The sequence below is a fragment of the Ischnura elegans genome (assembly GCF_921293095.1).
Source record: "Ischnura elegans chromosome 13 unlocalized genomic scaffold, ioIscEleg1.1 SUPER_13_unloc_2, whole genome shotgun sequence".
NCBI classification, from domain to species: Eukaryota; Metazoa; Arthropoda; class Insecta; order Odonata; family Coenagrionidae; genus Ischnura; species Ischnura elegans.
Window position 1 is genome coordinate 22,495 of NW_025791658.1, and position 17,089 is coordinate 39,583.

At 39.6% G+C, this 17,089-nt stretch overlaps 1 protein-coding gene across 1 annotated transcript; it reads right to left on the minus strand.

Annotated features, from left to right (window-relative positions):
* Positions 1-5,886: 5,886 nt before the first annotated feature.
* LOC124172691 (oocyte zinc finger protein XlCOF7.1-like) lies at positions 5,887-10,644 on the minus strand. The gene is made up of 2 exons (XM_046552153.1): positions 10,518-10,644; positions 5,887-7,491 (listed from the first exon to the last, which is right to left on the minus strand). Exon 2 carries the CDS (start codon positions 7,477-7,479, stop codon positions 5,968-5,970), a length of 1,512 nt encoding a protein of 503 aa, XP_046408109.1. The 5' UTR covers positions 7,480-7,491; positions 10,518-10,644; the 3' UTR covers positions 5,887-5,967.
* Between the last annotated feature and the right edge of the window lie 6,445 nt (positions 10,645-17,089).

Consider the following 17,089-nt stretch of genomic DNA (forward strand, 5'->3'; position numbering starts at 1 on the left):
GCACTTTTCATTCGTCAGCTTACGTATGTGACGACAGCAAGGGTGGATCCAATTGACGAGGGCGCAATGGAACGAAGGGTAAGTGAACAAGGGAATGCGGATGCTCCCTCGTTAACATGCCCTCATAGGGAGTGGACGTGAAAATTGCGGCAATGGAAAACTCAGAAATCTTGAACTGGAGTTTTAAGTACTTTTGTGTTTTTTATGTGAGCTCTTCTACGTTTTATTATATCGGCATTGTGAATTCTTGCTCCTCACATGCAAAAATATAAGTATAAAGGTGAAATTGATTCTTAAATCAAACACCACATATTCTAACACTACCCCGTGCGTCACATTTCGTTACTTTCAATAGTTCGCATTATTTCCGTTCGCACTTCATGGCGCCAGTAGAGCATTAGTGAGGGAGCAGGGTGCAAGGGAGAAAAGGAACGAGGGAATAAGAGAGCATACTACGTGGATTGGAAAACAGCCTTAGTATAAGACTTTAACCAACAGTGCATCATTCAGCGTGGTAGCTGACATTATCATGGACTTCCATGAAAGCATTATCCCCAATATCTTCCAAATGAGGAAGTATATTACTTTGGTGCCGAGGCCAAAATACCTGTGGCCACCCAGGACTCACACATTTTCAAGGGCGAAGTAGGGTGGTTATGTACAACAGGGTGGTTTCGTATTTTTTTAAATTACCTAACTCGAAGGATTATTACTCCTGAAGTACGTATTTTATGCTTTTAGATTTTTAAATGACAATATCTATTTTTCATGATTAAATGAAAAGTGAAAATTTTCAAGCGCTCAATAACATGACGGCTAAGTATGAATGCTGGGAAATGCCTGTGTGACCTCATTCTGGTTCTGGATGCTGCCGTGTGAGGCCACCTTGGTTCAAGGCTAAGAGCGCTGCTACAATTCAGGCTGCTAGCAGGTAGCAGAGTACCCTGCTAGCAGGTAGCGCTTGGCTTAAATAAGGATTATTAATACCCTATCAAACGAAGGAAACTTTCCGACCATAGGCAATTTTAATTGGTGATTATTAAGAAATGTTTCCATGAGCTCTGTGCCTCATGCATGCATTGGTAATCTCAGACGACCTAAAACTCCTATCTACTCGTGTAGAAACTAGGTCCCTGTGACGTCACGTGGAGTGGCATCACATGGGCACCAATCTGACCTTTTGCAAATGCGGTTAAAATGGACCATTGCCATTCGTCTAAACTGGGATTTCTAAAACCAATTAATTTGTATGTTCTGAATACACTAATGGTGGGTAACAAATTGCAATCAATGCCTTCCGTTTTCTTTGATGAAGGAAACTACCCTATTGACAATGTTTAATTCACTCCTACATATCTCTCTCTTTCTGTACTACCACCTGTCCCATTAACAAAGCCCTCCGAGAGTGACCGCACTCTCATGAAATCTCACCCACAAACATAAAGTCTACAGATTATACCCTGGAAAAATACTAAGGACAAATTATAGTTTAAAACATTTATCTGTTGACCTTACACAAATAGGACTTCTTTCCTGACATGCCACACAAAAACAACAAACAATACCTCAGGCCTTGATGCATTTTTGAGAGTTCATTCATTTAATTTTCACTTGAAAAACAGCAAAATTGATTCTGGTGAGAAATAAGCAGCAGTACAGCAGACTCCCAACTATCCGGCTGCGGTTTATCCGGGTTGCGGATTTATGATGCACTCGCATGCATGATTGCATGGTTTTCATGGCTTGCATGCATGATTGGTTGCATGATTTTCACTCTTGCTCAACCTTTTCTGCTATATACTTATAAAAAATAAAATCAGATATAAAATCATTGGAAATACTGCATTAATGCTAGGATACACCGGGCATATTATTTCTGTTAAAATCCCCCTCTTGAAAATGGAAGCGATCGCAAGCTAGCTGCATTCACGGGAGCACCGTGTTCCTGTTTTCCAAGACTCGCAATGCTCGATCGCGCTCCGTGATCGCGTATACACATCCCGCAGCAGTTGCAACCCAGGCAACTTGTGCGAGACGTGACTACGTGGTGTGGTGCCTGACAGTGTAGTTTCCGATGTTGAGCAGTGGTTTTGTAGCATTAGCACAAACCACTTTTCTGTCTCCGTGATCACACAGCCACGGATGTGTGGTTTTCGAAACCAGGCCTTACATGGAGCATTAATAATACGATTGCAACCATGTTATTGCCACTAAAAAGATCACCAACATGTGGAGAAAGCTCTCATTGAGTCTGGGAAGCATTCTAAAATAACAGAATAACTAACAATAAATAATACTATATTGTTTGTTTTAGGTAAATCATGAACATTGCAAGACATTTCTGTGAAAGTTTGGATTATCTGTGTTTTCCGATTATTCGTGCAGTCGCTCTCCATCATTAGCCCAGATAATCGTGAGTGTACTGCAGTGGCGCAGCGAGTGGGGGTTTTGCGGGATAAAACCCCCCCCCCCAGAGCTCACAGATATTTTTAAGTTAAATCTATTTTAACAAACTGGATTAATATTGCTTATAGAATAGTGTGAGGTTTAATAAAATATCCCTCAGAAGACCGTAAAAACCACCATTTTGAACCATTTATCTTAATTTTTTCCGGTGGAAGGCCTCCGCACCTCCCGCTAACCCTGGAGGATATGCAATACCCCACAGCACCCCGGTATTAGTTGCCCCTGAAACCTCCCCTAGCCTTAATTCCTAGCTGCACCCCTATGGTGTACTGTACTGTGAAATAGTAATTAATTAATATGAACGATACAAAATTGTTTAGCAAATTAACAGAGTGGTTTTCCATATGCCTACTACAACTGAATAAAAGTTGAGTTCATTTTATTAAGCAAAGTTCACCGTTGGACTCAGATACTGAAATTTGTCGTCAAAATCATTTGTGTGGGCCCAGACACACCGTAGCCCACCCCTAGAGCCACTACTTGCTACCAGATACACCATTTTTTCACATGACCTTTCTCAAGCTGTGTTAACCAAACAAGGTGTTAATCTCCACAGTCCACACTATGAAATATGACTCAGAGGTCGTACTAATTATGAGCCAATGTCAGAGAAATAACCATTGGAAAACATTTGTCTCCTGCACCGTAGTGAAGACATAGGACTCAAACACCTATTTCAGTATAACCCAGTCTGAAGTTTGCCAAGGAAGAAGATGGCTGTGGTGTGTAATTGGTAGCATACCTGAACAGCAATTGGGATATCAGTGTTTTTGTATACACTCTAAGACAAATATTTTTTCATGGCATATTTCATCCTTGATGTATATACTGCTTTGTTTTATTCATATTTCATTAATATTATCGTAATTGTGGAATATTGGAAGCTAATAGGTTCCTTTTCTTATGCATGTGTCCATAGGATTGAATATATTTTACCCACTGAGACCGGGTTGGCATAGTGGCTAGAGTGTTGGCTTCCCACCTTAGTGGGTGCCCAGTGCCACCCACTGCACACGCAAAACATTGAGAGGCTGTGGCGTGACGTGAAGGAGTGGGTGAGGCGTCCCGGGAATCGTTCCGAATATTTGCAACAGTATCTGTCGCGATACTTATTCATCTATGCCACACCGAAGAATCAGCTACTTCATCAGTGTTTCCTGCAGGCTGCGACTTTATACCCCCCCCCCCCAACCATCCCATGTGGAAGACGCGTCGCCCACTGAAGCCGGAGAACTAACTGCTTAAGGTAAGACAATGTAATATTCTTCGATTTTAGTCGCGTAAGTTGGTGATTAACGGGTAAGGGGGTAGTTTCGGGTTCAACTGGAAAAAAATATCCCTCGAGCTGCTCCAATCTCGCGAAAGTTGGTGATTAAAGGGTAAGGAGGTAGTTTTGGGTGGATAATTAAAAATGTCAATAAATGGGAAAATATTCATTTGCGAAAGAAATGACTAGCACCACGTTAATTAGGGGAGTTTTTAACATAGAATGACGAAAAAATTTTCCGTGGAATCGGTGGGGGTTGTTTTCTGGACATTTACCAAAAATAATTATATTCTTCCTCTAAATAAATAGTGCTAAAGTTATGAAAATCGTATGACGAGATACACTGGTCATTGCGCAGTTTGGCATCGAAAGTTCATGACGAGATAGACTCGTCATTACGGGTTAAGAGCAGGCTAATGCCAACGTTGGGTTTCTCTCCACCATTCCTTACCTACCTATTTCTAAATGGCGCAAATGACCTCGGCTGAGTGTCGCGTCCTCCAAATACCAAACAATACATTTTAGCCATCTTCACTTCAGCCACGAAAAAATATTAATTTCCAATGGTGAAATAAATTTATCAACATTATTAATAAACTCAATTCTGACCTTCTTTGAGTTTGGTGATCCACTTGACTGATCTTGCTTCCCAAGCACAAGAGGTCGGATCGAAAAATTTCTTTCGAGGAAAGAAAGCCTTCCTCCCCTACGTGAAAGGAACGACGGATAAGATCGGTAACATCCTCTGGAAATTTGACATTAAAGCCATTTTTCAACCACACGCCCAAGTACGACACCTAGGAAATACCAAGGATAGGACTCCACTTCAAATGGAAGGAGTATACGAAATCCCCTGCCGATCGTGCGAGAAGAAATACATAGGAGAAACGGGACGAACGGTCAAAACTCGGATAGAAGAACACAAGCGAGCCATTCGACTGGGTTACCCTTCAAAGTCAGCCGTAGCGGAGCACGAAGCCACCGGACATGCGATCGACTTCGAAAAATCAAGATTCATCGCAAGGATAAAACATTTTTAAACCCAACTCATCTGCGAGGCCATAGAAATAAAGAAGAACAAGAACAACTATAAAAGAGATACCGGATTAAGAATCAGCAATACTTGGAACCCAGTCATCCGCAACATTTCGTCATCTTCCAGTCCAAACTCCTCACACCCTCCGCCCACCCCTCCCACCTGAAATATATAAAAAGGCCGCAATAAACCAATCCTAACAATATTCCCTTGAAAAAGTGACCAGCAGTCGGTCGCGAAACGTCGGGGCTATCTCCATTACGACATGCAGCATACACCCGCATGTGACTTATTTTTAAACATCATGAACCGCGAAAGCTTCAATCAATAAAATTTAAGGAAATCACATGCCCAAAAAATGGATTTTGTCACTATTAAAAATGGATTCTGCCTCCAAATACTACATCAATTTAATTTTTAAAAATGATAATTACCTAAAAAAAATGTTATGAATAGTAAGAATTTGAATTTCAAGCACTTTGATCAAAAGTCTGTTCCAGCTGCACTAACATCAACTACAGGTGAGAATTTTTAATGGAATATATTTATGCAAGCCTAACATAGCAAAATAAAACGTTCTAATTATTCTTTCATGTGGAAGCATAAAAAATAGAGTCTCCGCAAATTGTATCCGCGAATACTCGAATACTTGAAAGCATTCGATAATGGAAGTGGGCCTTGTTCCTCGGACAGCAACCGCTTTAGAACCTACCTGATAATTACATTTGAGTAATCGTCACATTTTAGTAATAAAAAGAGAGAATTTAAATTATGCCCACGTTGATCAAAAGTCTGTTGCAACTACATTCGCCTCAATTAGCCCAGTAAATTTTAAAAGAATGTACACTAAGGTGCATCAATCAAATTTTTTCATTTTAATTTCATGAATTGGCATAAAAAAGTATTTGTAATACAGGTTTGCATGTTAGTAATAGCCTGTATGCTTAAATATAACAATAAAATATGCACAGGGATACAAAGGAACTAAGTAAAGAGTAATTGCAATCCAACTAATTACTTTGTTAAAGTAACTTTTTATCGTAATTATATAGCTACTAATATGACAGTGTTATCGTGATTGAGCTAAAGTAAATATTTTCAATACTTTTCTCACCACAATAAAAACCTATTTTTCAGGATGCTCACTCCATTACCTGAATATTCAGGGTTTTCCTGATAATCGGACACCCAGTTACTGCTACTGACGCTTAAAATGCATCAAATTGGTGTGACGATACAGTCCTCTCTTTGTCTTGAAATGTTTTTCACAATGATTGCACTTGAAAGGCCGATGGTCTGAATGGACAGAGTAGTGATCGCGTAGATTGCTTCTCTCACCAAACCTTTTTTTACAAATACCGCACTCATGCGGTTTGAGTTTCAAGTGGAAAATCCTAACGTGGAGGGACAATTTGCTGGACTGTGTGTATCTCTTGGGACACAAATGGCATGCAAATCTCTTTTCAGGATCATGAGAGAGCAAGTGGTTTTTCAAATGACTATGATTCAGAAATTCTTTACCACATAAACCACATTTATGCAAGAGTTGTCCAGACAGGCAAAAACCAACATGGGTTTTGTAGTAATCCTTGCTCATAGACTTCTTTCCACATACTGAGCAGCAGTATTTCTTATCCAAAGAGTGGCAGTCCTGATGAAGTCCAAGTTCTGATTTAGATGGAAAACAAATAAAGCAAGCACTACAGGTACGTCCTTTATCCATATTATGAACATTCTTCAAGTGCATTAACACTTTCTCCCTAGATGGGAAGTTACAATAGCATACACTACAAATATATTTACTCTTGCTGAAATGCATCGCCTCATGAAATTTCAATTCAGACTCTGACGGGAGAAATGTGTGACAAATTGAACACTTGTGGGAAACCACAGATAGATGACAGAGAACGATATGCTCACTAAGTTGTGACTTTAAGGAATAAGGTTTAGAGCAGTAATCGCAAATCATAACTCTTTTAGACACATTTACCTCCATTTTCAATGTCTCAAGGCTGACTATTTCTGCACACTTTTTTGCACAATTTTCAAAAACAGCTGGATCTTGTTTATTTAAAGTCACCATAGAGGAATGAGAACCAACACAACTTGACAGTTTTTCACGAAATTTCCTTTGCTTGACTTTAAAGCTCACATCTGATACACCCGCCTCCCCACCATTATCATTAATACATTTATTATTTACCAAAACACCATTACTGTTGTCTGATAAATCTCTGGTTAGTGGTGGTGTGGTTTCACACAATTTAGAGTTAACATGAAAACTACTATCTTTGCCCTGGGTGTCCATCAAGGCACTATCTTCAGCCCTTTTGATCTTCAAACTCTTCAACTGATTGTTTAAATTCACAAAGCTCCTATGCTCACACTGAAAATCATATTTCTTCACGTGCCTCACCAATTTCTTCTCACTTGTAAATTCTTTTTGGCACTTACCACAGCACAATCGATTCTTCAACAAACTCACTTCTCCCGACAACAACTTGCACTCCTCACTTGAAAGTATTAAGTCATCATTTTGTCCAAAGCCATCTCGAGTTCCAGTCTTGGCATGTTTCTTTGAGTGAAGTTGCAGCTCCTCCCAAGATATGAATTCTTCGTTGCACTCGTAACACCAACAAAACTCCACCTGCGGCAGTACTACTTCTCCTATGTTAATTCCAGTTCTCTCTGTCTGAACGGTCCCAGCCATGCTGCCTCTATCCTATATAACAAAATTCATGAAGAAATAAAAAAATGCATCCCTTTTTGGTGTTTAATAAAATGTAAACTACCTCCGTTCACAAAGTGCTGTTATAACATTTAAAAATATTTAGAGGTTATGCTTCAATCCACGTTTGAATTGCCTGCTGCATACCATCATAGGAATTCTTCAGCCTGCTTTATTGCCAACAAGTTCAAAGTTACACGCACTCCAGATGAAATTCTCCATGAAAAAATCATTTGACTTAGCCATGAACCCTGTGCTAGCTATGATCTAGGGTGTCAGAAGCTGGGTGGTCTCGGACAGGAGGAAAACGTTAACACATTCAATGCGGGCCTGATTTCATTAATGTAGTCAAAATCGGCCGTAAAAATAAGAAAGAAAAATAGAGGGAGGTTTCCACGGCATAAATTCCATTCAAATACTGCTATTTACAAACGGTGCACACGAGTCAAAAGAGGGAAGCTTGCTGAAGGCAATGCACACGATCGGAAGACTCGGAAGCAGATATTAGTCACGTTCGGAGGCGGAAAAGAGGGCTCCCGGACCGACTGGCAGAGCACATCAATTGACGTGCTCTGCATCTCGGCTTGGGTGGGACCACATCGATTGACGTACAGTGAGTCCTCGTTTAATGTCACTTACCGTTCCTGAAAAATGTGACGATAAACGAAATGACATTAATCGAAACATAATATCCCATAAGAAACAATGTAAAAAGTGAATATCGGCTTCTAGACCTCACAATTCCTACGCGAAAAAATTTTAGCGTATCATATTTGGGCCATTTTTCACGATGGGAATGCCAAACTATGGCATAAATACGAGTCCCTGTCTTCATCGACGGCAATACCAGCAGCGACGTACATCCATGGAAGAAGACTGTAAAGATGTATCTTCCCGCATTTGCCTTTCGGCTTCGCTATGGTGGTCCCGGTCGAGCGTCGCGTGGGCATCATCATTGCTGAAACATTGTCGCAGTTACAGGAACCAAGATTATTGAGAACACGGCGAAAAAGTGACGACAAATACTTCGAGTTCTACAAGGAAAAATTCCTAGAAATCACTTTTCAGGTTCCAGAAAACCATTGACTTTACTTGACATTTACGCCCTTAACATTTGCGCACCTACCTAAGAATTCATTTTGCAAAAAATTCGCTATAAACGTAATCGAAATTGACAATAAACACACCGTTTTACACTTCATTTAGACTCACTGCATTGCCGCCCACAAAACGAACAACCTGAAACGCCCGCTGCTTTGCATTTATTCTCGCGCGAAATTTAAAAGACATGACCAGACCTGACGTTATCGCGAAGCAAAGGTGCGATAAACGAATGACGGTCTCAAAATTTTCGTGATGTTATCGCGAAATGACGTTAAACGGGGTGACGTAGAACGAGGACTCACTGTACTGTTAACTCATAACACACTAATTGATGTGTGCGATGATTAGCGTGTTACAATCGTGTAGGCAGCCAGACTGGGTTGGAGCCTCTAAATTTAGTGAGCTTAATCATACTAAAAACATGTGACAGCACTGACAGGGAAGAAAGCTACACAGGGGCATGAAGACTTGCAGGAGTCACTAACCATTTTTGATTTTGAGGTAATACTAACGTTAGCGTAGCAGATCCCAAGTGTAGCTTAGTTGAGAATGTCACAAAATAGAATCATTGTAACAATTGGGTATTTCAGCAACAGAATTCATCAGAAAGCCATGTAGATGAAGAAAAAGATGGCCAATCTTTAGACTCAAGCGATCATCCTTCCTTTGACCAGACCCCATCAACCTCAAAATCTCTTTCCACATCAACTAAGAGTGTTTCCACTTTTATTCCCACTTCTAATGCACTTTCCACATTTATTCAGACCCTCTCAATTTTGTAATCCCACACCCACTTCCCCTTCAAGTCAAACTACCACACCAAGCACCATTGTTTCAATTCACAGGGCTAACTATGCTCTCTGAAAAGTAAGTCTTGCATAATATCCCAAGAGGAAATGTGTTAAGAGGGATGGACTGAGAACTGATAAGTTGGGAATGGTGGATTATGGGAAATGTGGGACGCAGTTACAATCCTGCGGTGCTCAGCTTCTCTCGATGGTACGTAGTTCCATCTGTTGGCAATGATTCACCCTTATGTGCCCGTGCTGTTGAGGTATACAACCTATTACACCACAAAGCCATCATCTTCCACGTCGTTTCTCATGCTTTATTTACCGAACGAGATGTTGTCATCCACACTGTGGCACAGAAAGAGCTTACTGCAAGCCACTGTCAGAGAAATAACCATTGCAAAATGTGTGTCTCCTGTGCCATATTGAAGACTTAGGATGCAAACTACTTTTTCAGTATAACCCAGCCTGAAATTTGCCAAGGAATAAGATGGCTGTGGTGTGTTATTTGGAAAAATACCATAACAGCAATTGGGATATCAGTGCTTGCATCCAATTTAAGCCAAATATTTTTTCATTTGGAATTTCATCCTTGGTGTGCATACTGCCTAATTCCATTTACATTTAATAAATATTATTGTAATAATGGAATATTGGAAGCTTATAAGTCTACTTTCCTCACGCACGTGTGCAAAGGATTGAATGTATTTTACCCATCGAGATCCGGTTGGTATGGTGGCTAGAGTGTTGGCTTCCCATCCAGTGGGCTTGGGTTTGATTCCCCCGGGGTTGGTAGTGGCAGACAATTTTCATAGACTGCCCAATTCCTGCTTGAATGAAGTGGAGTGTGGACATTTCAAGCAAAACACTCTGTCCGTCAGATGGGACGTTAAGCCGTGGTCCCCCTCGCACCTTTCGTTAAGAGCAGGCTAATGCCTACGCCGGGTTTCTCTCCACCCTTCCTTACCTACCCCTTCCCTCATGGTGCAAATGACCTCAGCTGTCAATCGACTCCTCCATATACCATACCATATCTTTTACCCACCTTCACTTTGGCCATGAAAATGTATTAATTGCCAATGTTGAAGTAAATTTATCAATATTATTAATAAACTCAATTCTGACCTTTTTTGAGATCGGTGATCCACATGGCTGACCTTGCTTCTCAAGCACAAGAGGTTGAAATGAATAATCCTTTTCCTTCGAGAACAGGAAGTCCAAAGAATCCACAGGGACATCAAAGGATGTGACGTCCATCTTTAAAGAGCAAAAGAAAATATTTTAATAGTCTAAGACAGCGGTTCCCAAACAGGGGTCGCGACCCCCAGGGGGGTCGCGGGCCGTTCGGAAAGGGGTCGCGAGATGTGCGAATAATAAAGTGAACTATGTACTTAAACTTAGACAACCATTTTTAGGGGGTCGCGGCTAAAACGTATGGGCTAAAATGGGTCGCAGAAAGAAAAAGTTTGGGAACCGCTGGTCTAAGAAACCAAAAGAAGTTTTCAGAAATCAATGGAAAATAACCATTTTTCATGAGGATTACCTATTTAGTTAATGCCAGTTTACAGAATAAATTTACAAAATATACACGGTGTCCCATTTATCGTGACCACCCGAAATAACTTTTTGTCCAGATGCAAATTCAAAAATGTGTCAAGCAAATGTTCATTAGCCATGAGGGGATAATTAACCAGCACGATTGCCTTCCTTGCATCTTTGTTATAAACAAAGATACGAACAGCAGTACGTATTTTTTAAATGGCACCCTATATTTTTTATTCGGCAATTCATTTACTCTCCTAAAGACTTATTCAAAAATGTAGCACAGTGGAGCATTAACATAAACACTGGAGTTATTAAAAATGACTGACACTCTAGTGATTAGTGCAGGTATGTACAGGGTTATTGGAACTACTCCAATTGCTGACGTTGACGGTGAACCAATGAAAACATAGTAAAATGCACACCAACCATCGTCCGTTGAAGAGCTGTGTGAGTACAATGTACTACACAAACACAGTGAATGTAGACATGCTACTCATCTATGGGGAATGTAAGTTAGTAGAACAGTAATTGCAATACTGCTATCTTATTTACAATACGGGTACATTAAGTACAGCAGCAGTCCTTTTAAATTCCTGCTGTCTACTGCTCAGTAGTACGGTATTCGACTGTAAAGTCCTCCTCAAGGATTATTAATACCTTATCAAACGAAGGAAACTTTCCAGCCATTGGCAATTTTAATAAGTGATTATTAGGAGATGTTTCCCTGAGCTCTGTGCCTCATACATGCATTAGTAATCTCAGACAATGTAAAACTCCTACCTACTCGTATAGCATCTGGGTCCCTGTGACGTCACGTGGAGTGGCATCGCATGGGCGCCAATCTGGCCTTTACAAATGTGGTTAAAGTTGACCATTAACATTCGTCTAAACTGAGATTTCTAAAACCAAATAATTTGTACATTTTGAATACACTAATGGTGGGTAACAAATCGCAATCAATGCCTTTCGTTTTCTTTGATGAAAGTAACTACCCTGTTGTCGTGATTAATGCAACAGTTTGGCATTGACCGGGTAAACAATTTATTTTAATTATTTTTGCTGAGTTCATAATTTACATTTAAGCGTATGTTTGTAAAGTGATGTAATATTTGAGGCTATTGCTTGAAAAAATAAATTTTTCATAAAGCTACTACAGCAATTAATTTTTCCCTCATATACATGCACTGTTCTGCCTGGATTTATACGATAACAGAGGATTATATTTCTTGATGGTTCTGGGACACACAGTTTTATCAATTTAAAAGCCTGCCTCAATGCGTCTATTCAAAATCTTAAAACGTGAAATGCGCACTCCAGGAGTAACAATCTTTCGATTTTGGCAATTAAATAATAATAGGAAACCACCGTATTATCCTCTCTGTGTGGAGTGGCATGATGCCAAGAGGTGAAAAAGAGGACAGGACCCTTATGTAGCACAGGCGTTTGGGCCATCATTGGGGAAAGGTTTCATCGCCAATGAAAAAGGCTGATTAACACGTTGTGTACCGGGGTATTTAAATTCCTAGGAATGCCGATCTTGGGTGGAGGTATTGACACTGGAAATATGCCTTTGGTTTAAACATGGTTAAAAAGCTAATGTTTAGAATATAACTTTACTGAATAAAACGTTCTGATGCATCAATTCTTTATGAATAACGAACAACGACTGAAAACGTACTAACGAATACGTATTGTACGCTTTAAAAGTGTTTAGGTTGACGCGCCTAAATGACGAGAATCTTCGTCATCCGTCCGGAACTTTCGAAAAAAAAATGACAAGAATTCTCGCCATCCGCACGCAACGTGTTAAGGGGAAAAAAATAGGACACTTGAAAAATAACGACAATTTGTGTATTTTTTTGTGGATCTAATTTATTCAAGCAATTTTTGCATTACCAACAAAACTCTTTTCATAATTTTTTTTCCGAGGCAATGTTTACTTTTGATTTTCTCTGCAGTCCACTGAGATGAAATTAGAGGATATTCCCGTTCTGCATTTGTATTCTTTATTTCAAGCAAATTTAGGACTATTTAGTCCTTTCTTACTATTTACTTGTTTAACAATTTCTCATAAATCCATGCCATGGGTGCAGGTGATAAATCCACCCAGGCGGGATTCAAGCCCACGACCCCTAGAGTAGCAGTAGGGGACGTTACCCCGGTGCCACTGACAGAAAATTTGAGAAGTTTTGAATGGCTTTTATCAGATTTACTATGCATATAATCATTATTTCCAAAATGGAGGACATTTTCTGAATTGAAAAAATCTGTAAATCCCCCTAGCAAGCCTAACTGGCACTCGGTTGATCTTAGTGTGAATAGGGTGGTATCCTATTATTTTTTTAATTGCCTAAATCGAAATATTATTACTCTTGGAGTACGTATTTCACGCTTTTAGATTTTTAAATGACGATATCTATTTTTCGCGATTAAATGAGAAGTGAAAAATTTCAAGCTCGCGAAAAGTATGAATGCCGGGGACACTCCCGTGTGACGTCGTTCTGGTACCCGCTGCCGCAACTGAGGTGACATTGGGGCGAGGCTATGAGCACTGATACGACGCAGGATGCTAGCAGGTGGGAGAGTACCATGCTAGCTGGTAGCGCTTGGCTTCAATAAGGATTATTAATATGTACCTTATCAAACGAGGAAAGCTTTCCGACCTTTGCCAGTATTAATAAGTGATTATTAAGACATGTTTCCCTGAGCTCTGTGTGCCTGATGCATGCATTGGTAATCTCTGACGATGTAAAACTCCCGACTACTAGTATAGAAACTAGGTCCCTGTGACGTCACGTGGAGTGGAATCGCATGGACGCCAATCTGGCCATTTTCAAATGCGGTTAAAATTGACCATTGCCATTCGTCTAAACTGGGATTTCTAAAACCAAATAATTTGCATATTATGAATACACTAATGGTGGGTAAAGAATCGCAATCAATGCCTTTTGTTTTCTTTGATAAAGGAAACTACCCTATTGCGTAACTTTGGGTAAATCCGGCCCTGTTCACCATAGTTCGCACTTTTATAGCCACTCGACAGGCCTCTTCAGAGACCGTAGGATCTAATCTAAAAACATTTCATCTAATCTAAAAATATTTCATCACTTCTCTAGAAGTTGGTAACATTGATTACTTTCACACCGATTAGGCGCCAAATAAGGGACAAGTGGTCTCACAATGCATCCTTTTTTAACTTCTACCGTTTTCAAATTTATATTATAAAAAAGATGAGTGTCCTCCTAGCCAAATGCACAGCTTGGAATTAAGGCTAGGGGGGGTTTTAGGCGCAACTAATACTTACGGATGCCTGGGGGTGTGGCATACCTGCCAGGGTGAGCGGGAGGTGTGTCAGCCAGAAAAAAGTCGAGAGGTCAGTGGTTGAGCGAGGGTCAGGGGTTCACCTAGAGGTCTCAAATTTTTCAGGCCTTATTTATGATCGGTCCCACAACTTTTTTTCACTGGGCCAGATGGATTTGAGAAAAAAATCGATTTTTGCGATCCACCCTATTATACCCTTATGGGGCCTATGACGGTTCTTTCGATTCCCCCACCGTGTCGCCAGTAAGAAGGGTTCTCCTTTTGGCCCATTGTTATCAATTGCATCATTAAGGAAGCAGTCATAATAGTGTGGTTTCCTATTATTTTTTTATTGCCTAAATCGAAAGATTATTACTCCTGGAATACGCATTTCACGCTCTTAGATTTTCGAATGACGATATCTATTTTTCGCGATTCGCGCAAGGCTATGAGCGCTGATACGACGCAGGATGCTAGCAGGTATCAGAGTACCCAGCTTGGTGGTAGCGCTTGGCCAAAATAAGGATTATTATTACCCTATCAAGCAAAGGAAACTTTTCGAACTTAGGTATTTTTAATGGGTGATTATTAAGAGATGTTTCCCTGAGCTCTGTGTGTCTCATGCATGCATTGGTAATGTCAGGCGATGTAAAACTCCTCTCTACTCGTATAGAAACTAGGTCCCTGTGATGTCACGTTGAGTGGTATCGCACAGGCGCCAAGCTGGCCTTTTTCAATTGAGGATAAAATTGACCATTGCCATTCGTCTAAACTGGAATTTTTAAAACCAAATAATTTGTATATTATGAATACACTACTGGTGGGTTACGAAACACAATCAATGCATTTCGTTTTCTTTGATGAAGGAAACTACCCTATTATTGAAGTGTAGTATCCTCAGACTTATGTTTGTTTCCATTCGCGAGCGTCAAGTGGTGTGCCTATCCTGCAGGATGTCCAACCGCTTTAGATGTCATTAACCGATTCGCAAACATTACACATTCTTTTTTTCATTCGAATTATTTTCAGATTAGAAGTTAAACTATCCACTTGGAATTTTCAGAAAATATAGGTAGGCCCTGCTCAAAACTTCAAATATGGAAAGTTGACCTTGGTATTTTCTCAGATGCAATTTTTCAGAGGAGACAATTTTATAGCGTAGAATACGTATTCGTCAGTACGTTTTCAGTTGTTGCTCGTTATTCATAATGAATTGATGCATCATAACCAGGGTTGATTGATTTAAATCACTTGATTTTTGTTTAAAAAAATCAGGTGATTTAAATCATAATGTGATCTATATGTTTGATTTTTAAAGAGTCAAGAAAAGGAAGCTGTAAGTACATAATTTTGATTTTTATTTCTTAATTAATACAATGAATCGACATTTATCAGCACAATGGCTCTTAAATAGAATTGATACTGTAGGAATGCATGTAACATGAAAAAAAAAAAAAAAATGGCTTTGGTTAGAATACTAGTGTATCCGTTGAAAAAAAATTGTTTTCTGATTTGACTTCTAAGCGTAGGCACCATACAAAGTTGCAATTACAGAATTTTTCTAAACTTCATATGCTTTAGAACCGCATAATATAGCACATTTGATACTTCCAATGGCAATTTTATATCATGCTGGCGTAATTTTTAATTTGATACCATTGGCATTTCCATAGTTCTCTGCCCCTGATTGACTAAATGTTGTATTAAGTTTAGAGTAAGTTGCCTCTTATTGTTTCTGCAAATGATCATTCTGCAATATGTAACCCAAATAGTTAGTTTTGCAAATAACTGAATTTTTGATGAATGGAGATTCATAAAAATCTCATTTAAATCAATAAAATCCGATTTAAATTTAAAAAATCAACAAATATGATTTTTTTTGGAAAAAAAATCATGATTTTTATCAACCCTGATCATAACGTCTGATTGGGTAAAGTTAAATTCTAAACATTTAGCTTTTCAACCATGTTTAAACCAAAGGCATATTTCCAATGTCAACACCTCCACACAGAATTGGCATTCCTAGGAATATAGGTAAATACCCCGGTACGCAACCCATTAAAAATCTTCAGGCCCATAAGTTTAGGACCTATGGCAGTATTATGAGTCCTGACAAAGTTTTGATCAATGTCTTTACAAGTTCTAGTGTTGTGGCCGTGGTAGAGGTCATTTGATGGGTACTGAAGAATGTTATTTTTTACAATCATACTAATGACATTGATATACTATATGCATGAAAGTGGCAGGATGCACAGTTTTTTAAAAAGTGGAAGACATGGTGCATCATAGGGGGCATTGCACATCAGCCTTATATGTAATGTGCTTTTATAAATATTTGAAAAGTACTTTGCGGCCCGCGGTTATACAGAGGAGTGTAAAGCACAGAAAAAAAATAAAAAGGCACGGTTGAACGCGAGTATCAAATAATTTAATAACACAAGAAACAGTCAATTTACAAAAAAAAATAACCTTTCTGAACTGTGGTAGCCAGGAAACCAACTAACAGACTCGGGGGAAAAGGCGAGGTTAGAAACAGGGATGGAGGATTGTTACCTTGGCTGTAGGAGTAAGAGGTGGTCGAAAAAGGTGCCTTTGGTTGCCTCCCAGGAGCAGCTCTTCTCATGCCCAAACACTCGACAAGAGCTTCAGAAAAACAATGCACACTGTCACGGACAAACATTCCCTTATACATACCTTGATGATGGCACGAGTTGCCGAAACCATGGTCGGTTTAAATAAAAGTGTGTAGAAACAGACAAGTGGTTTTGCTTACAAGGAGACGTCGCCAAAGCGATGTTCGGGATCTGGATGCGGTTGTTATTTTCTGAAACTATATAGGGAAGATAGAAAAA